The sequence below is a fragment of the Vanacampus margaritifer genome, chromosome 20 (genome assembly GCF_051991255.1).
Source record: "Vanacampus margaritifer isolate UIUO_Vmar chromosome 20, RoL_Vmar_1.0, whole genome shotgun sequence".
In the NCBI taxonomy this organism is placed as follows: Eukaryota; Metazoa; Chordata; class Actinopteri; order Syngnathiformes; family Syngnathidae; genus Vanacampus; species Vanacampus margaritifer.
Genome location: NC_135451.1, coordinates 13,111,020 through 13,133,097, shown reverse-complemented (window position 1 = coordinate 13,133,097; position 22,078 = coordinate 13,111,020). Strand labels below are relative to the sequence as shown.

Here is a 22,078-nt window from a genome sequence, read left to right as displayed (position 1 = left end):
AATAGACATGTCAAAACACTGTTTTAAAAAATACATAAAGAGTAACTTTAACAGCTGACGGAGCCTAAATCCATCCATGTGTTTGTTAGTATTGCACATGAAACAAATCATCTGACAGTACAAAAAAATTAAGTAAACTGCACCCTATGTGTTTCCTAAAATAGGCGAAAAAACACAGAAACAGAAACAATGTGCTAAAACTCTCCCATCTGGGGAACCTCACATGCATTCACATTTGACCATTCAGTGATTTAAACAAAAAAAAAACAGCAACCTATATGTTTCCTAAAATATGAAGGAAAAAACAGACGGAAACTTAGCAATGTGCTAAACTCACCCGACTGGGGAACCTGACTCCATACACATTCAACCATTCAGTGACTTAAATTAAAGAAACTGTAGCCTAAACAGGTATGTTCCCTAAAATATAGAGAAAAAAAAAAGATGGAAGCTTAGCAATATGCTAAACTCACCCGACTGGGGAACCTGACTCCATACACATTCAACCATTCAGTGACTTAAATTAAAGAAACTGTAGCCTAAACAGGTATGTTCCCTAAAATATAGAGAAAAAAAACAGATGGAAGCTTAGCAATATGCTAAACTCACCCGACTGGGGAACCTGACTCCATACACATTCAACCATTCAGTGACTTAAATTAAAGAAACTGTAGCCTAAACAGGTATGTTCCCTAAAATATAGAGGAAAAAAACAGATGGAAGCTTAGCAATATGCTAAACTCACCTGACTGGGGAACCTGACTCCATACACATTCAACCATTCAGTGACTTAAATTAAAGAAACTGTAGCCTAAACAGATATGTTCCCTAAAATATAGAGAAAAAAAAACAGATGGAAGCTTAGCCATATGCTAAACTCACCCGACTGGGGAACCTCACTCCATTCACATTTGACCATTCAGTGATTTATAGCAACTACAGTTAATGTTTCTTAAAGTATGGTTAAAACCACACTTAGCGATGTGCTAAAGTCATCCGCCTGGTGGAACCTCATTTCATTCACTTTCTGTTAAAATTCCAGATTTTTTTTTTCCCATCTTGTCACGAAAATGTATGTTCTGGCGTGGCAGTGTCAGGCGCTGTCCTTGGTACTGAAATCTTTTTTCCAGGCTTCTGCGGACACATCCATTCATTTCCCTCTCTCTATTTGTGACACACTCACAGAGTCACTGCCCAAAAACAGAAAAAAAAGCTCCCTCCCCTAAATCTCTTGTCCTGAACTCAATCCAAAACCACTTTCATTACGTATATTGAGATTATCCATACTAAAAATGCCGCATCTCTGGAAAGGCTCAGAGAGAGCACAGACATAAATGGTGACCTGAAAAATAAATTAAAAAAAAATGGTAACCAATAACAGAACGGGAAGCCGGCTAATTCGGGAACTGCCCCCTTGCTCGGGCCACGGACTGACGCCTGTCCTCCAGCTGTCTGTCCATTTTCTGCTCAAAAGCATGTGTGGGCAAAGAGCCAATGACCTTTTTCCTTCCACACCAATTTAATTACGCATTAATCCCGGCGCTAAATTTCTCTGTCACACAAGCGCAAAAAAAAAAAAGTGAAGGTCAGGAGAACAGACAAAAGGAGTGAAGCTGACGTCCCTCAGGGGTCCTTAAGTGGCTCCTCAACTTGTGGGAGGGAAATCGTATCAATTAGCACATATTAGAGAAACTTGATCGCATGTGTATGCAGTTGACGTCTACTGTCAAACTAATTGAAAACATTTCAAAATTGCCTTAATAACAGCCCACCAGCTTAACGCGAGAATATACTAAAAGATGCCATTGACATGCTAATGCTAACAGTTAGCATCAATAGTTACGATATTTGTTTGATCATCCTTCTTCTGTATTTCAAATAAACCCTCAAAGTTCATGTATGAAATTAATTGACAAAGACCAAAACGAAGGACTTTTTTTTATGTTAATAATTGTTTAGTTAATTCATTTTTTTGTGTCAGTCGACTATCGTAACCTTGCAGTAGAAGAAGTCGTACTCTTCTTTGTGTGTTTCTGCAAGACTATATTATACTGCCCCCCAGTGGCCAACCAGAATGAGCAGCACAATGAATTGAATTGCAGCATTAAATCATGATGCACAAACTGGCTAATGCATTACAATCTTTTAAATTGTTATTACTCTATGTTTTTATAACATCCAATATTTGAAGTAGAATATTATAGATGTGATCTTTCCTGGCACTATAGTACACTGGCCTTGTCCTTAAAAGACACCTGCAGTTGAATAAATAAATGTCCGCGGCCGCTATTTGCGGAAATGCATTAATTATTTCAAATTGAACCAACAGACAACCCATGAATGTGAGATTGAAGAGTCAGAAAATTACCTACTGGGTGAAAAGTAGAAAAAGGGACCTTAACGCGTTTGATGGTACCATCTGTACTAAAGGAACAAGCCTGAAAAGGCGATCATCAACAAGATTGGTCATAAATAGCCGCCTTTCCATCAGCGTCCTTTCATTCGGGTTTTCTCAGCTTCTTCTTCTCTTCTCTTTTCCTGCCTGCCTCTTTGGCATCTGTTGTGCTTTTGCCGCTTCATTTCATTACAAAACAGCATTTGTGACGTGTCAGCATCATTAAAAGTGCAAAGTAGTGCTAAATCTGGTAATGAGAGATTTATAATCCCAATGTCGCTTGTATCTATTTAATGTGTACGAGTTTTCAAATAGATTTTCCCGAATCGCTGATCTGGAAAATTAACAATCAATTATTTTTTAATTCCAATATTAGGAAGCCCAAATGACTAATAAGAAATAAAGGAGAAAGATTGAAAATCCGAAGACCGAGGCTCAGAGCTAAATCTCGTCCCATTCAAATGGACCAGCCATCTGTATTGAAAGAAAACTCATGTTTTCAAATATGACGTCAACATACAACAAAAGCATCATGCTAACTTTGCCAGCATGGGGAACCACACTCGTATGTTACTTTTTACTTTGGTAGCTTGATGCAGTTCTGCGTTTTCTATGGCAAGCCATTTAGGCACAAGTTAAGCATTACAAATGTTAATTTAAAAAAAAAAAATTTTTTATTTATATAAAAATATTTAAAAAATAATTATATATATATATATATATATATATATATATATATATATATATATATATATATATATATATATATATATATATATATAACATCGTACAAAAAAGTAGCAATTTTTATCTTGTGCTATTAAGATTTTTTTTTCCAGTGTTATTTTTTTTAAGAATGAAATTGCAATTATACAATATGATCTTAGTAGTTTAAAGAGGGAAAAAAAGATGAAAACAAAGTAATTGAATGAGGAAAAGCTGTATGAAACTCTAATTTCACGTGACAAATTGTAATACACCAATAATCATAAATAAATATAATTTAAAAAAAATGCAAAATGTTAAACTTTACACATTACTTTGACTTACTTTCTACTTATATAAGTACATAAGGTTATGCAATTGTTCTAATGTTTTTTTTTTTGTTTAAATAATTTCCGCACTAAACTGTACTGTCTGTTTCTATTCCCATGGCTAACAACAAGCATCTAAGCTGGACGGATAATAACAACACTCACAGGTATATATTCTTTATCGTCTGCGAAGAACAACAAATATTACTGCCGTACTGAGAAACCGCGGAGGAGCTGAGGCTCCAGTGCAGTGCCGTCCATCTGTATGTCTTTCTTATACTGCCCCCAGGTGGCCAAGGTGCATGCACCACAATAAATAGCACAAATAAAACTGATAATATATACAAAAGAGTGCTATTTTTACAACAACGTGCCAGGGCTAGAAAATAATTCGATTTATTATGCCCATCTTTACATTCTTTTGCAATTTGACTGTCACAGCCCTATGACATATAACAATACTGCTACAAGTATGCTAATGCCAAATCCTCATCGCACACAAGAGAGACGTCAAAGATAAACCTTCAACAATCTCCGCTGCCATCAAACCAAACACCATCGGCGTTAAATATCACATTTTGTCCCCTGTGCACCAGTTTGTGTGGATAAACAACCCTGAGCACCACCAAGCAAGCATTCACTCATTCACACACACACACACGCACACGCAGTCGCCATCTGTCACGCTGTAACCTCGCCGAGCTCGCTTTCCTTCACAGTCCTGCCGGGACACATGCTCGCTAATGAATCCATAACTTTGTTACCACCTCATTACGGCAGTTAGTATGGACGCCATAGCTAGATCTACCGCTTTCTAATGGACTAAAAGACGCGCACTCGTCCGTCTGCTCGGGCGAATGTATCGGTGGCGCACGGGTCGCGACGGCGTGGTTCGTGACCTCTGCCCGCTCCGTCATGGCGTCCCATCTGCCCGTGACTGGACTGCGGTCACGGCGCCAAATGTTAAGGAAAACATGTTCCCGAGGCGGACAGTAACAGTCCGTCACTTAAGAAGCTCGCAGCGTTGTGAATGATGAATGTGAACGCAAAACTGGACAATTTCACACCGGCTGGTGAAAGATTATTAAACGGGTTCGTCTGAAAACAAAACGAAAAGCTCTCGAAGGATACCAAATGTGGGAAAAAATAGCCCTTGCAGGTGCAAAGTGAAGCATTGCACCAATAACAGACGTGAGAAACCTTTCAAGCGCATGCATGGAGACGAGGGCTGGTAGAAACTGTCTAATAGAGTCCTCCCCGACTATAGTGATCGTATTTTACGGGGTTTTGACATTTTTCATGTTCGTACACTCGAAAAACAGTTGGGTCAAAAATGGACTGATCTTCTACTTGAGTCAAGAAATTGGTCTTTCAGCATAAAATAACTCATAAATATTTGTCAGATCCTTTACTTGGGTCAAAAAAAATTGGGTCATTTTGTATAAAGTCCATATTTGATCCATAATTGGGTCACTTTTGACCCACCTGTTTTTAGAGTGTATAAATACTGTATAGTATTGAAAACAAACATTGATCACAATGCAGTAAAATGCACAAACATCAGCTATCAATATCAGTGGAACTTGAAATCAAAGTTGTCCCCAATAGTTGTAGAATTAGGAATTTTGAGGCAAAATATGTTCCAAGGAGAGAGAAAAAAAATCTAACAAAAATATCAAGTTCCACTATCAACTCAAGCTGAATTTATCTCCAGCACAATAGGAGTGAATGGTAAATGTGGTATATATATATATATATATATATATATATATATATATATATATATGGTACCCTTAAAACTGTTGTTATTTTTAATCCATATTGGGCTATTTTTAACCCAACAGTTTTTGGGATAAATTTGGGGACCGCAAACATTTGGAATCTAACAACCGATCGCGCTGATGCTTATTGATGATGTCATCACATGTAGGGATACACCAAGAGCCACTACCAGGTGACGACAGGTTCCGCGTGTTTACCATTATCATGAATGAAAGCCGCTTGAGATCTCAATGTGAACTGAACTGCTCGTGCCCGCCTTGGACGTAAGATACTAGTGGTGGAGAGCTAATCAGATTAGCTGCCGGCACGGCAAAGTCAAGCAGAAGGGGTTAACTAGCCTCGCCAGCTTTACGTTAAGAGACGACCAGACCAGTTGGGCTTTGGGCGAAGATAATCCCGCCTCATGACATATTTGCGTGCATAATGAGGACGAAATGTTTTTGTAAATTGTAGGCGGATGTTGTGCCGCGGTTATCATCAAAAAGGTATTAGATCACCACGTAGCATCTATGTGGATGATGCTATCGTCATGGAATGAATAATCGACGCGGTCCCTCATTCATGGGCCCCCGTGCCTGCTTTAGCCAAGCGCGCCTTGGGCCTGCAGCAAGAGGCTGTGCTATAGAGGGCCATGTAAATGTCAGTGTCTCTGAGGCGGAGCTCTGCGGAGCGTGAAATGAAATCTGGCAAGAGTTTTGGGGCCTCGCCTTCTCTCGCAGTTCGCCTATATAAACACCCGACGCACAATGTGGACCCCTCCTTCTATTATTGATGGGAAAGGTTAAATAATTCCCCGCCTATCTCCTCGCTGGAATAATTACGTCGCCCAAAGCTGGGCTTTGGTATCAAACAGAAATCGATTATCATTATTGCTGTCGTGAAATCTGCTATCTTTGATAATCTAGACTAATCCTCTGGCTCAGGCAGTCAAATCAGGATTATTGTATGTACTACATGTGTACTGGGAAAATGTACATGTAAACAATGGTTCTTAAACTGGACTTCCAATAGATTGATGGATCCACAACATTACTTGTTATATAATTTTATGTTGTATCACTAAAACAATTACTCCTCCATAGCTTTGGGCCAATTAAAAGATTTGCTATGATTGTGACCTGCCTACCACCTAAATCTATTATTCTTACTTGTGCGCAGCACTTCTAGCTAGCAACAAATAGCTGTACAGTACTTGCGTTAGTTAGCTGTACTAAAACATTCACAATGGTCCTAAAGCAGCTTGTATAATCTACTACTGTGTTTTACTTTGTTTTTACTTTGTCTTCTCAAGTAAACACATAACAAGAAGCTAAATTCAACTTCATGTGTGCCATTTAGCTAAATTGTGAAGTTAACTTAGCTAACGTGTGTCATTGTGTTTTTTTTTTTTCAGTTTGTTTTGATATGATGATATGTTAGTTATGAGTGCGATTTACCACCTAAATCTAAAATCTTTACTTGAGTGCAGCACTTCTAGCTAGCATGAAATAGCTGTACAGTACTTGCGCTAGTTAGCTGTACTAAAACATTCACCGTGTTTTTATTTTTAATGATCACAAATCAGTGTTTGTATCATCCAATACTTTGCCTTCTCAAGTAAACGTGTAACCGACAAGAAGTTGACCAGCGTTGTTTAGCTAAATTGTGAAGTTAACGTAGCTAACGTGGCTTTAGATTAAGATAAATGTTGTAATTGTGTTCCTTATCTGAGAGTAGCAAAATGTGCATGCTATCATTATATTTTCCCTGAAAACGACCTTGAAAATGCAGATTTTTTTTTATTTTTTTCTTCTCAGATCTCAGGAGAGCAATGATGATGACATGTCAAATCGGTAAAATTACCGAATGAACAATACTGAGCTCTCCAGGAAAAAAAAAAAGAAAGAAAAGAAAATGCAGATTTCCAAACCAGGCAGACTTATCAGGTCATACTTGAGTCAAAGTCAAATCGCTTCTCATAAAAACCAAGTCAAAGTCAAGTCAAGTCGGTACTGAACGTTTTTAGTTCTAAAATGGACGCTAAAGTCCAACTCTCAAGTCATGTGACTTGAGTCCCCCCAAATGATTTTGGGCTTTGCTGTGATAGGCCAGTGTGAGCTTCAGATACAGTTAATACAGTATAGAGTCAAGAAGACAGCTTACAGTTTTTTGCTGACGCTACTTTGGATATGCAGGACATCGTTGAGAGAGGCCGGATGAAAGCAAGACCTCGCTAGAGCGCATGGAAGCTTTGATAAAAGGATGCCAGAAGTGGCGATTATGTGTCAGCATCAGCAGTGTTATTTCCCATTCAAAAAGTGACGGGATCAATTAAATGCCTGCCATCCCTTTTCTAATCACCATTGTTGCGTCGACCCTTATCGCCTCCCCCCCCACCCCCCACAGCCAAGCGCTTAAAGCAGGACTCTTCTTCAAGTAGTCTTCTCGATTCCATTTAGAGCTGGACCTTTCGGCGGCTTATCTCAGCCGACCGCTTCTTAAATAAAGCTCCCCGCTTTAAATAAACCCGAGCCATGCTCACGGTGACTTTCTAGGATGCTTGGTCACATGACATGTCTGGCAACACTGACAACGTGAATGCCACTTGGTAGAAGGCTGAATGCCCATCTTGCGTCATAGAGTTTTTGAAAAAATAAAATAAAATAAAAAATGATAGCAGTGAATAAGGATATTCGGATTTCAGGATTCAAGGTTGGTCTTTACGGTAGAAAAAAAGAGCGCCCTGTGGATCAGTGACGCGCACCGACTTTGCGAAACGACACTTTGGCCGAATGTAACTGTGATCACACAACCGCCCACCACTCGGCAGCGTACGTCAGCTCTCGGCTTCAGGGAGATCTTCGTCATAACCCTGATTCATCAAAGGCCTCCCTCCTACAGCAAAACAGCCGCCCGGGAATTTGCCGCAACGAGATGCCTCAGTAGCTGCCGCCGACCGGTCGACGCCAGTTCATCGGGGTTAAACGGACATGAAATCTGGGAAAGGAGTCTATTGCTCATCATTTACAGTACTGCTTTTGCTGCCTTATATTCTCTACTATTCAATATAACTTTCCATGTACTCCAGAATCTGTTATGAGCTCCTGTCAAAACGGTTAGATCCTGTCAACGTCCTTTCAGGAGAGATGTCAGCCATCGCCACCGATCACTGTCAGGGGAGGAGACAGGCCATCTAAAAAGCTTCCTAGAGCTTCGGTCTGCATGTAGATGTGAGCCTGCGGCTTCGGCGCGCAAACATGCAAACGGCGTTTGCTACAAAGAAGCTATCTTAACAAAGCACAGAGCTTCTTTCTTTTCTTTGGTCCTTCCTCGGGTCTCCTGACCGCCTCACTGACTCTGGCTGGAAGTGTTCGGCTTAGGTGAACGGTATGGGATTTTTTAATAGGTTTTAGGTGAACTAATGAATACACACGCACGCACCCACATACAAAATTTTAATAAAAAAAATAATAATTTAAAAAAGAGAGCGCAATGATGATGACATGTCAAATTGGTAAAATTACCGAATGAACAATACTGAGCTCTCCAAGAAAAAAAGAAAAGAAAAAAACAAAAAAAACAAAAGCACAGAGCAGACGTGCTATTCCACAAAAAAAAAAAAACTGAAAAATAAGTAAAGCCCAGAATATTTACTCGAGTCAATGCTGCCGGAACTTCTGCAACGACTTTTTTTTCCCCTTGAGCGGACATTCAGCGACAACTCCGATGTCAATAAGGCCGAGCCATCAAGCGAGTCAGCGAGCAGTCAGTTTGCGTTTGGACTAACAAGCTTCACGGCTTGCCTGAGTGCTGTAGCAAAAACATCACTTAGCATGCAGCAGCTGATTCTGGCACAGAAAGGACGACGCTTGTGTCTCCGTGGGGTTGTGGCCAAAGGCCTCCCCTGGTGGATTGTGTTAGCCAACAATGCTAGTGGCCTTTCGCAGTCGGAGCATGCTCCGGTAGCTGGAAGGCTGACAAAAGATGCCTGGCTTTCCCTTGCTCTCCCGTTGGGAATGACGACGTATCCCTTGACAGTTCCGGCAGTATGTCTTTATAGCTACAGAAGAGTCGACTCCATCCCGGTGAAAGGGAAGTAAAGAGGTGAGAGCTTAACCCTGGAGAACCCAAGAACCATTTTCTTCTTTGGAAAATTATGAATTATACATTAAATGACTGCTATAAGTTCACTGAACACTAAAATATGTTTTTTTCAATTTTAACCCTTGTTTTTGAACTAGCTCAGAGTTGCTAATTTATCAAAATATATATATAAAACATACTCCTAGGCATTCTGCAACATGATATGAAATAGATTAACAAAAAAAACACAATTTTACCATCTGATGGTTTGCCGAGAAGATGGTTTTGTTTGGATTGATTTCCAGCTCAACAAAACAGCATGTTGACAGCCATCTTGTCACCACCACTCTGGCTCATGTAAGTGCAATATTCATCCATTAGATGGCCCCGTGCAGGGGTCAGAAGTGGCACTCTAGACTTTTGAAGTTAAATTTGTGAAAAAAAAAAAAGGTCTTTGTTATTTGAGTAGCAGAATTTATAGGGGCCAAATTTGACCCCGTGGGTTCTCCAGGGTTAATTAAGCTATTGTTTTTCTTTTCCAACAGTAAAAGTTTTAGTTTCTCAAGATAAATGCTGCCTGTGTGCTACTGATTTGTAAACAACAGCCGAGCGTCAACAAAAACCAGCATCGGACTGTTGCTTTTTTTTATGCGACGGGCGCCAGAGAAACAGGTTGTAGAGTCCCAAGTTAAGCCTTGCGGGCACGAGCGCGTGCGGGGGGGGAAGCCGCAAAGGTAAACAACGCTCGACATCGGTGATGCAATAGCATGAGACTTAAAAAGCTGCAGCACACACAGAAAACCCCCGTCGGCAGATTAGCATAGAAGCAGCGCACTGACCTCAGCGACTCTTCAGCTGCAGCCTGATATCAGGTTTTTGGGATGGCCTCCAAAACTCAAATTTGGGTACAGAATACAGAAAACTGCTGGCATTGAAGAGGATTTACTGTACAATACGATAATCCCCTTGGCCCGGTCGTGGTTTGCGATTTGCAAAAAAGGAAACAAAATAAGTGTTTTGAAAAAGAAACATGACAAGCAGAACATTGATTTGACGCGAATAATTTTTGCTCATGTGACCCCTCTAATTATAAAACACAAAGACAACATTGAGAAAGGGCTCTCAAAAGATTTGCTGATTTCAAATCAGGATACAACGCTGCCATCTAATGAAATGTCTTCGTCATTACAGATATGCAGAAACTTGAATTTCACAGAAAAAATGGACGAGACCCTCTTCCACGCCTACCCGTTGAAAAAATTTATTTGACGGATATATTCGTCTGTGGCATTAAACGGCTGGATTCCAGTTGATGACTATAAATGTCCACAGCAGTGAATGAGTTAAATATTTTTCAGATCGGCTGTTAACTACTTAACTACCAGAGCTCGTGCCTTCCTTTAAAACACTTTGAATACCCACGCAGGCTATTTAGCAAGATGTTGAAAGTGTATTTTATAAGCCTTAAACTCCTCCAAAAGGCAGACAATCTCAAAAGGGGAGGGATTAGCACACTTAGCTGAAAACTGATTCTCGGTTATGGAGAGTGAGTAAGCCAAAGTGTTTCCACAGGGAAGTTCTCCCCACTCTTGAGACGTTACAAATTGTAGCAGGGCAGAAGCAAAAAAAATCTTCCACAGGTTGCCTGGGGGTAGTAACACACAGTTTGTTCACTTGCTTGTTTGCAGGGGGGGGGGGGGGACGAATTAAAGCAGCCCGCTGACAGCTCCCGTACGAGACATCTAAGCGGCTAAGTGCGCAGGAATGGTGCAGGATGGAGTCCCTTCGAGCCAAATTGGTATAAACAGAAGATGTCCTGTTCTCCGCCATAGGGAAAGAGGAAAGTCTTGGATCAACGACCGCTCGGCAATTAAAATGCCGCCAAAGAGAAGAGAACGGACCCCGGAAGCGAGGGAACATGCACTTGCTGACTCATCAATGCTGTCATTACAACAACCACTGTGACTCTTGGCCTTGTGATAATCCAATCTGAGGCGGGACAAGTTGTGAGTAAGGTAGTATCTCTGTGCAAAGCAAAAAAAAACAAATACAATATTGGTGCCACTGCTAGCCTTAGCATGTTTTTGCTTATCTTCATTTCATATTCAAATTTTATTTGGGATTTGCGGCTGTTCAAACAATAAAAACAGGAAAATAAGGACACATGAAGTTTTCAAATACAATGTACATAAACCCTGATCAACTATGTAAAATGCGTTGTACTAAACAAATACATGGCGTAGCCTTTAGCCTGCTAGCTTAATGCTAATACTAACTCATAATGGGAAACTATAGACTTACTAACAATACCGTTTACTTGCCATATCGAGAAGTGAAAAAAAACAAAAAAGAAATACAATATTGGTGCCACTGCTAGCCTTAGCATGTTTTTGCTTATCTTCATTTCATATTCAAATTTTATTTGGGATTTGCGGCTGTTCAAACAATAAAAACAGGATAATAAGGACACATGAAGTTTTCAAATACAATGTACATAAACCCTGATCAACTATGTAAAATGCGTTGTACTAAACAAATACATTGCTTAGCCTTTAGCCTGCTAGCTTAATGCTAATACTAACTCATAATGGGAAACTATAGACTTACTAACAATACCGTTTACTTGCCATATCGAGAAGTGAAGACACTGGCGGCCATCTTGAATATATTCATTTCATTGCAACACGTTATTTCATGTCTCACCGGCGAAGACATCCACGTACAACATTCTAATCTAAAAAATAAATAAATAAATACAAAAATGGTTGGTTGCTTTTTTTTTGGGGCGGCTAGAACCGATTAATGGCAATTCCATTCATTTCAATGGGGAAAGACGATTTGAAATACAAAGATGATCATGGATCAAATTTAAATTGCACCTGAAGGCACCACTGTATTACTTTGCTATTTAGACACATTTTGGTCCACAGTTTTCCAGTATAGAGCTGGGGAAGGTTCCACAGAAAACCAAGGGTAGGACACACGACAAGTACGCAGGGGGGAAAAAAAGCGGTGAGGCATCTAATAAAGCAAAGGCAAAAGGTGGAAAGTTCAGCAAAGAGCCCATCATTATCTGACAGGCAAAGACGCCGAGGCAGTTAATGACGGCTACGCGTGGCCTAAATGTGGCGGGCGAGATCCTTAAAGGGGGGGGGGGGGGGTACGGGCCGCCGCGTCGAACTGGCAAAGCGCGTTTAGGATGGGCGGAACAATCGAAGAAGGAAGATCAGCCGATTGCGGGCTGCTTCTTTGAGATTACAAAAAAAAAAAATGTCTGCCTTGCAGTGCTTTTCAGCGGAAGCAGGCGAGAAGATAAAGTTAAAGAGGGAGTGAAAATCATTAAGTACGCTTCTTGCTCCACACCTCATTAGTTCAAATGTTGTATGCGGCTCAGCGTTCCTGTTATGTATTACTCCAAACACACGCTCGCTTTTGCTAATCTACTAATGGTTTCTCCATACACGGCTGACCTCTTCGCCTCCGTCCTTCCTTGCATCCTTGAATCTTGCTGTAGTCAGAATAACAATTCCTAAACACCCCGTACACACACACACACACACACACACACTAATACAACCATTCCCAACCTCAGGTGTGTTGCGGGAAATTAGCCAATTTCACATAATTGGACTGAAAATTATTTAGTTATAACAAATTATGTATCTTCTTTGTTCATTGGCAACGGGTATATGGTTAAAAGGTAGACCAATTGAATAACACAAGAGATCCATTTCCATCACAGCTGGAGATTGTCGAGAGAGTCTTTTAACAGGCTGCGAGTTTTTTTTTTTTTTTTTTTAAATAACGGGAATCAAGACAGCTCATACACACTGGTGTCAATCAAGATGGGAGAATCAGAAGAAAACCAAGACTGTTGTAATAGGTCAAAAAAAGTTGACCTTGCATAAATTTCAACATTTGTGCAATCAGTCACAAAAATATAAGCAAACCAAAAACACATGACAGAAATCCACTGGTTGCAAGAACGACGAAAGGAAGTTCTGGGACAATTGAGATTTTTGTTCGCTCTGAACATTACAATCAACAAGAATACTGTCTTTTGTGACAATAAAAGCACTAAGCCTATGGAAGGACAGAGCTAACTCAGCTTCCACTAGAAAAAGGTTTGTTCCTATCTTTTTCCATTCTTCAACTCATTTGCTCCTAAAAACATATTAAAACATTCTATATTAAATATTGCTGTGGTCCCTAAAACGTATTTATATGTTTTTAATGTTTTTTTTTACGCTAGAGCATAAAAAAGACGTTGATGCAGCCTCTGACCTGAAGAGGTCGCTTAAAACTATGGTAGCTATTACAAAAAACGGCCAGCAGGTGGCAGCAGAGTATAAGAGATCAACCAGGGCCATGTTGCAACAAGCTCTTTTCCCCAGTGTTTTCAACAGGTTCGTGAATAATGATAAAACTTAGCTATATTCTAATGCTAATTGCTGCAAAACTGAAACAGATACAAATACACTTTTTTTCTTGACGAAAGAAACAACTCTAGTCTTTCTTTTGGTAGGTTCCATGTCTTTATAGCAAAAGAACGCAATATTCTGTGGACCTTGCAAAATCCCGTAAAACAGCCAGGAGCGAAGAGGGTTGCTTCAGTGCAAATGGCTGGGAATGAATGAGTTAATAATCACCAATAGAACATGAATTGGTTTCACCAAATTTGACCAAAAAGCGGAGAAAACAAGCATTTTGTGAAAACAAACACGTCAAGCAGAAAAGTGAAAATGAATAATGTATTTACATATCTACAACTAAAACATGCTATGATTACTCAAATGTGTATTTTTTTCCATGCTTGCCATTAACTCCAGAACTGCGCCATCATCTCGTCAAGCGCCCAAACGTGCCCGACTTCCAACGTGTTTGCATTTCTCTCCCTCATAATCAACATGACAAACCCCCGATTCAAAAACTGTGCTGATATCAAATCCAAAACGATGCAACACTGCCACCTACTGGTGTGTGTAAGTCAGTGTGATAAAAAAAACATATTTGACAAAAAATTTGCTGGTAGCAAGCAATAATCGGTTGGATTCCAATTGACGAGTATAAACGTTCATGGGAAGGAAAGCGTTAACACACATCACAGGATAATCTTTTACATGCAAGTGACAATTTGCTATCGTGATCACGAGGGAGAGGAAAAAAGCAAAAATGTGGCTAATAATTTGTTAAAGAGCAAAATTGTGGATAAAACGCTTACATTTCAGACTCTTCCTAATAATGTTTGAAATTTGGGATTATCGTTGCTACCTGTGATCACCAGACAAAAATAGACAAAAAAATTTGTGGCAATGCTGAAAATCGGGGGTGGGATTCAAACCGGCAACCTCCTGGTTACTGGGCAATGCATTTTGTCGGAGAGCTGGTAATAATGTGAAGTTGTATGCATGGGAAGTGGGACTTTGAAAAAGTTCAAAGTCAGTCCCGTTGAAAATGAACGGCGAAAAGATATTTATATTCAATTGTGTCAATACTGTAAGTAATCAGAATCAGACCATATATTCCCAAGATGGCGTCAATTTTTGCAAGTTGAAATTTGAACGGTGTAAATTGGATGTATTATGGGAGTTATTGCACGGCAAAAAAAGTGAGGAGAATAAAATGTTATATATAATAAGTAAGAATAAAGGATGCCAATAACCGATGCTTCCCACAATAATAATAAAGATTAGAACAAATATACAACAAAGCAATATTACAGATCACGCTGATCATTTTAGTCACTGTCATGGTGGCATGAACCACTTTTGTGGTGGCTACAAATCGGTTCTTGTGTGAAAGCACTTTCACGCTGCATCTGACCTTATCAACAAGGCTTGCCCCCCCCCCCCACCACACCCCCCCACACCGACTTGCACTAACCCCTCTGATGAATTCTCGCGCACCGTGTAATTAAGCCTTGAAGGCAGTCCCTTCGACCCTGCCAATTAAAGCACTTTCGCACCTTATCAACCCAAACATACTCGTCACTCTTACCACGTTAAGTAGAAAATAAAGAAGCAACCAACCAGTCATTATCACTCCAAACTTTCATGCCAATGCACTGCAACGCGTTACGTTCACACGCGCACATCCGCACTGAAAGCGGTTTGCGCAACAATCCCAAGTGATGTGAGCGGGGATGTGGAACATTTTGGCGCATTCTACTTACCTTAGCGACGCAGCTCGGCGTCCGTCTGGCGAGGAGGAAGCCCGGCGCGGTATTCCTTGGCCGTGGGGTGACTGCGGCGCGGATGCGGTAGGAGGACGTCACTTGTTGTGTGGCCGGCTCCGACACGCCGTCGTAGCGTCCCCCTGCATTGCTCCGTGTGTTCGGCTGCAAAGGCATCACGGAGCATGTGTGTGTGTGTGTGCGTAAAGAGAGAGAGAGAGAGAGAGAACACAAGCTGCACAGGAAGGGTTTGAGGCAAAACATGGCCTGGATTTCACGGCTTAGAGCTAAGTAACAATGCCAGATAGGCTGCTTTAGGGCACTGAGTATGGACAATCAACTTGAAAAAAATATATTTTTTTTAAAATGCAAATAGGACTGTATTATAATAATAAAAGAGAACATAAAGAGATAATCTGGTTTAATGAAGTGTAATTAAGTCAAATATCTGTTGCAGTTTATGACGTGTGCGTCGTGTTTGGGAATATTGGTCCTTGTTAGTTTTTATTTCATTATGATTTTTTTTATTTTGTTAGTTTTAATTTTGAGCAAATTTCTTCGTTTTTATTTCGAAAAAAAGGCTTTGTTTGAGTTTTTTATTTTAATTTTAGTATTAGTTAAAAAAAAAAAAAAAGGAGAGCAATGATGACGACATGTTGACGCGGTAAGACAATAAATGAGCCCTCAAAATGAATATGAAAAACATTAAAACTAATAAAAACCAACAAATGGCCTCTGAAAACTAAATTTAAAAACAAAACTCAAAAACAAATAAAAACCAACTACAGTACTGTAAAATGAAAATTGCAAACCTATGATAACCCCAGGTAAGAATCATGGATAAATAATAGGAACAGAAAATTAATACAGTAAAATATTAACTAAGAAAAGAGAAAAGCAGAAGAGGAAAAAAAGAAAAAAAAGTATTATTTTTTTAATGTGTTTTTTGTGTGCAAGATTAAAAAAAACAAAGTGCTAAAGATTGTGTAGTCAAAATTATTACAGTATTTTACTAATGCTTTTTAAAACAACCATCCACAAATCAAATACAGGTGCTGTATAATAGTCCACATGTCAATAAAACTGAGTAATGACTAAAGTGTCAAGAACTGCTTCGTTAGCGGCTGATGTACTATCGCGCCAAAGCCAAAAGGTAAGCAGAGCTGCATTTTTAGCACAGTTAGCTAACAAACAGTGCATACGCAAATGTTTGCCGTGTGAACGTGGGGTATTTGGGTTTGCTCTTTGGATATGCTACCCACTGCTTGGTAACGAAGTGCTGCCTCCACCAGTGAAAATACAATAGCTACTCGATGTGGAATTTGTATTTTTTGGTTTTTACATTGTCGTGATTATCTCAAAAGATGATTTTGGAGGCAGACACACTAACCACAAGTCAAACATTTTTTTCTTAGTTTTTTTAGTGACCAATGATAGTTTTTTTTTATCTTTTTGACGGGTTATGTGTGGATGGTGAAAAATCCATAACATCACCGCTGAAGAGGCAGCAGGGCACAGTGACACGGCGGTTACATTCATGTCGGACGCAACACGACGGCACACCTGGGATTAGCGGTGTTGTTTATTTGGGGAGGGGGTATTTATTATCCTCATATCCAGCATTCAACAATTTTATTGCCGGCAGTCCATCAAGGTGTTTGTGTGCATGTGTCAGGGAAGTCAATAATCCCTCCAGACTCAACAGTGATTATAAACAGACAGTAAAACGCATCAAGCCGAATTATTTGCTGTTGCCGCGCGTTGACTTTTTTACCGTAACGAATCCCGCCGGACCCCCAGGGAAGCGTCGTGTTCCCCTGCGGTAAATGTTTACAGCGCCACAATTCAACGACAACACACTGTGGCTTACTTACAATTCATTCAAGCCTGAGATGCTTTTCCGTCTCGCCTGGGGGGGGGGGGGGGCTGCTTCCGAGTTCCCCCCCGAACCACGCTTGTGTTGTACATCCTGCGGAAAAACAATATCAATTGTTCAGCTTTCAATGGGCATGCTGCCACCTAGAGGTCAAGTCGGCTACGGTAATAGTAGTTGTTCCTCGCAGAGGATAAAGAAAACATGTGAGTATTGTTTTATGATTTGTTGCTTATTTGTGCTGAAATATCCATTGTATCATCGCGACACTGATGCTATTCGTTAGCCTATCTACAATGTTTTGCACTGTTAGCACGAAGCTAACTGGATGTTATCTAAGTACTGCGCATAACATCTACACTACAGATGCAAATCCGCTCCGTGTTTTCCATCTGGCTCGGGCTCAGCATGCAACAGCCAGCTCGTGATTAATAATTCACACGGAGGAAGGTAGTTGCAAACATATGAAAGACGACATAAAACTGTTGCAGTGCGCGGCTGTCGCACTTTCAATCCAATTAGCCTTGAGCGGCCAGTGTTTGGCTGCATCGTTTGCAAGTGAGCACACATGCGGCGCACCGACTTGCTCGCTTTATAATGACTTGGCTGTTTATAGTGAAGCTTCTGCAGGAGACGTATGAATAATGAATGCTTTTTACCTTAATAGAGATTCCAAGCTGCCACACACAGACATCAATACTGACTAAATTAATTGCGGGTCCCGAGGTGGGGAGAGCAGCCAAAAAAACTGGACTCAAATGCTGTAACTAGCAAGAGTAACGAGATCAGTGAAAAGAAGCACTCAAGTAGTGGTGAGTAACATAGAGCACATGTTCGTCCAATGGACAAAAACATAAAATAATAAAAATTTTGCCAGACAATATTTACCGGTAAAACATAAGCTTTGAGCTATTGTAGGCTGAAATGCCCCCAAAAACGTAGCTCCAATGCTAAATTTGAAAGAGGGAGATTTTCCCCTTCCTCTGCTGCCTTCATTAGAACCACTTGAAGACTTGAGGGACGATCCAGGTTTCAAATTGGGCCTTAAGTATGTTCCCACCTAGCGTTTCCGTGGGGACGTCTTCAAACGTTTGATGTTCCCTTGAAGAACTCGTCTCCTTTGGACTCGATTTAGAACAACTCTTTGCCTGCAAGCATGTTGAATCCATGAGTATACGCCTTCATGAGCTCCTTATGATGCTTCGGCGTACATTGTACATTCTCAATTGTCATACAGAGGCAGGCAGATGTGGTCAAAACTATAATAAAACATACAACTTAAAATAATTAATAATAACCCCCACCTTTCAACTGTTGCCCTATTAGAAGTTGCAACATGATGACTGCTCCATTTTTGGATGATTCCAAAGCTTGTTTTGGAGTCTGACAGGTCCCGTCTACGTTTCCTGAAGTCCTCTTCCTCTGCGGGGGCAGCACGACTCTTAACACTTTAACACACTTGCCGAGTGCTCCTCCGGGGGGTTGGGGCGTCTTGTGCTCTTCACACCTCCCTAAACTTGACAAAACAAAGAAAGTCATAAGGAAACGTGAAATATTGAACGGAAGCACACTCGCGCTGGGCGCTCAGCTAAGCGGCGGAGCGAGACGGGGGGAGGGACACGTGTGAATTAAAGCAAATGTAACCAACACAGGCGGGCGGGGCGGTTGTGTCAGGCAGATTTGATGATATCACACAACCTGTCATATTTCCTTCTAGCCAGGTGTAAACAGGAACTGTTTATATATATATATATATATATATATATATATATATATATATATATATATATATATATATATATATATTAGGGGTGTGAATTGCTTAGTACCTGGCGATTCGATTCGTATCACGATTCATAGGTCACGATTCGATTAATCCCGATACGAATCTATCAATTGATTATTGCGATTTTTTTAAACTCCAATTTAGAAAATACTAATCAGTAAACTTGTACATGTACACTGTAAGATTTGTATGAAATTGTATTTATCTGAAAATTCAGGTTGCAGTCGGTTTCATGTTTGAACAGCACTGAAATCAAATATTAAGGCTTAATGTTCCATTAATAGAACATTCTTCCATGCTTAATGTGTCAATCCTAACCCTCGGTAAGACGTTTTGTTGAATATTCCCATAAAAAAATGTATGCTTAAAAATCGATTCGGCCGCAATATTGCGATATTTTTTATTTTTATTTTTTCTAACACCCCTAATATATATATATATATATATATATATATATAGGAACTTTGCATTTGTTATTATTATTATTATTATTATTATTTAAAAATAATTTATTAACTTTAAATTAACTCAAAATTTAGTTTGAAAGAGTTTTATTTACACATTAGACTATGAACATGGGCAAATATAAACACTTAATTATTTGCAGTTTGTCCCCAATTTCTCCATAATTTGTCCCTATTTTTATAGTCCTGCTTATTATTTTGGCTTTAAACTCCACTGTCGCTGATCCAGCATGTTTTAAATATATTCCAAAATTGCATACAAATGAAGGTCACCCCCCCCCCCCTTTCTGCCGCTGAGTAAATAAACTGGACGGCATTTGAAATATGGAATTCATCTACGATAATGTCGATTATGAGAAGAAAATTGGTGGAGACAGGAAGGCTGACAGGTAGAAGGTGCCGGGAGAGCGACGACCACATGATTTTTTTTGCTCGACTGCGCAGCTTCTCGCCACACATTTCTGCTCCTCCTCAGCCCTCCGCCACACCATCTTTTCCATTTTCCTTTTGTCTGGCGCTTCCTGGCCGGACCACATGTTTACCTCGCTGAGTCCCAGCCGAAGTGACAGGTGTCATAAGGGCTGCGCTGATACTGGCTAAAGAAGCTGACCCGGGAAAACGAGTCGGCTCGCGTTACGTTTCATCGTGACAGCTCCAAACAGCAGAAAGGGGGGTCATTACCTCTGCCAAGGAGGTTATGCGCTGCCTTTGATGTACAGTATGCGCAACCTACTGTCTACAGTGTTGGATATGTCAAACTGGATCGAACCTTCATTAAACCCTGGAGAACCCACGGGGTCAAATTTGGCCCCTATAAATTCTGCTACTCAAATAACAAAAACCTTTTTTTTTTTTTTTTACAAATTTAACTTCAAAAGTCCAGAGTGCCACTTCTGACCCCTGCACGGGGCCATCTAGTGGATGAATATTGCACTTACATGAGCCAGAGTGGTGGTGACAAGATGGCTGCCAACATGCTGTTTTGTTGAGCTGGAAATCAATCCAAACAAAACCATCTTCTCAGCAAACCATCAGATGGTAAAAAAAAAATTTTTTTTTTGTTAATCTATTTCATATCATGTTGCAGAATGCCTAGGAGTATCTTTTATATATATATTTTGATAAATTAGCAACTCTGAGCTAGTTTAAAAAAAAAAGGGTTAAAATTGAAAAAACATATATTTTGGTGTTCAGTGAACTTATTTATAGCAGTCATTTAATGTATAATTCATAATTTTCCAAAGAAGAAAAGGGTTCTTGGGTTCTCCAGGTTTAAGGCAAGGCATATTTTACACTTGAAAACAGTCATGGAAAACCACCAACAAAAAAATGGTCACAGAAAAAATATATCTGTGCGACAAACAAACAAACAAATAAACGCACGACCAGCAAGTGAGCAGTCTCGGTGATCATCAGTGAAATGGAGAAAAATCCGCCTTTGTCAGGAATAAATGGCAGGCAATCCTTTCACGGAGTCAAGCCATTCCACTATAGTGACACCTGAACAATGCCGCTAAGCCACTCGCTGGCCGACAGGATTCCGAAACCAAATCGCACGGACGGAAGGAAACAACAATGACAGATGTGCAGTTCAGTGCTGCTTTGAGGACGTCAGGGGACGTATCATTACTCCATTTCCAGTTCCTGTTGCAGCTGTTTGAAGATGGATGGCAGCACAAAACCGGAGGCCTAACGAACCACTGAGCTATTCCTCCCAACGTGCTCAGGAGTCAGTAATGAGTCAAATTGAACTTTTCATTTACACCTACCTTTTTTTTTATTTGACATTATTTTTGAGTTATGACTAAATCTATAGTAAACATGCTGCGCCCTGCTTTTTTAATGCAGAGTGAGTGTCGGGAAAATGGCATTTTAAAATCCCATTAGTGGCATAAATCATACACTATCAGCATAGACTTGCACACAGACTCGTAAATGGGTGGCGAAAACGTAACGGAAAAATAAACAAATTGTGTAATTTGGCTTCTCTTTTCTGGCTCAGAATCCTCCTATAATGAAACACATATTTATTTTTTTAACTGGTTGAGTTATTATCAGAAGTATGTATGTGTGATGGCAGCTCGTTTTTTCCATGTTGTCATGAGTGGGTATTTAAGTAGTAAGTCAAAAAAGGAAAAGCCGGAAAAGTCGCTGCATTATAGTGACAAAATCGTTAAGGTGAAAACGTTGATGTTTCTTTTGTAAGCTAGCAGCCATGTAGCTAGTCGAAGTCTAAAACTGACGCACATGAAATGAAACATTTGAATTAATCACTCAAATGTATTCATTACCATGTTCTATTAACAATTTAAGTCAATAGCACATAAGTAGCGTAATCGCTAATGACTTTCACGGTAATTAGCAGAGAAGCTAGCTAACACGGCCATGGCTTCCTCACACCCATCCAAACTTAACAAGTGGGACGTCGGCGCATTAGTCCCTTCATTATCATGCTAATCCGACCATTTAGTGAAACCCTACGCCCTGGACGGAAGCATGCTAATTTAGCA

At 40.1% G+C, this 22,078-nt stretch overlaps 2 protein-coding genes across 12 annotated transcripts in view; both read right to left on the bottom strand.

Moving 5' to 3' along the window:
• Positions 1 to 18,596, bottom strand: part of dlgap1b (discs, large (Drosophila) homolog-associated protein 1b) — a 93,785-nt gene extending 75,189 nt beyond the window's left edge. For 3 of the 4 annotated variants that reach the window (XR_013289833.1, XM_077555197.1, XM_077555200.1), the window contains exons 1-2: positions 17,320 to 18,596; positions 15,446 to 15,610 (exon numbers count right to left, since the gene is read on the bottom strand). The gene's annotated coding sequence lies outside the window, so the exon portion shown is untranslated. The remainder of the gene's footprint in view (positions 1 to 15,445; positions 15,611 to 17,319) is intronic. The other variant, XM_077555198.1, reaches the window with a different exon arrangement.
• Positions 18,597 to 18,691: 95 nt separating this feature from the next.
• The window catches only part of LOC144040760 (uncharacterized), a 68,965-nt gene continuing 65,578 nt past the window's right edge, over positions 18,692 to 22,078 (bottom strand). For 5 of the 8 annotated variants that reach the window (XR_013289834.1, XR_013289838.1, XR_013289836.1 and 2 more), the window contains one exon: positions 18,695 to 18,834. Coding sequence is in view for 1 of the 8 variants with exons in the window: in XM_077555204.1 (XP_077411330.1) it covers positions 18,820 to 18,829 (10 nt within the window). In the remaining 7 variants the exon portion in view is untranslated. Of the gene's footprint in view, positions 18,835 to 22,078 lie in introns of all 8 variants that reach the window. The other 3 variants (XM_077555204.1, XR_013289835.1, XR_013289840.1) reach the window with 3 other exon arrangements.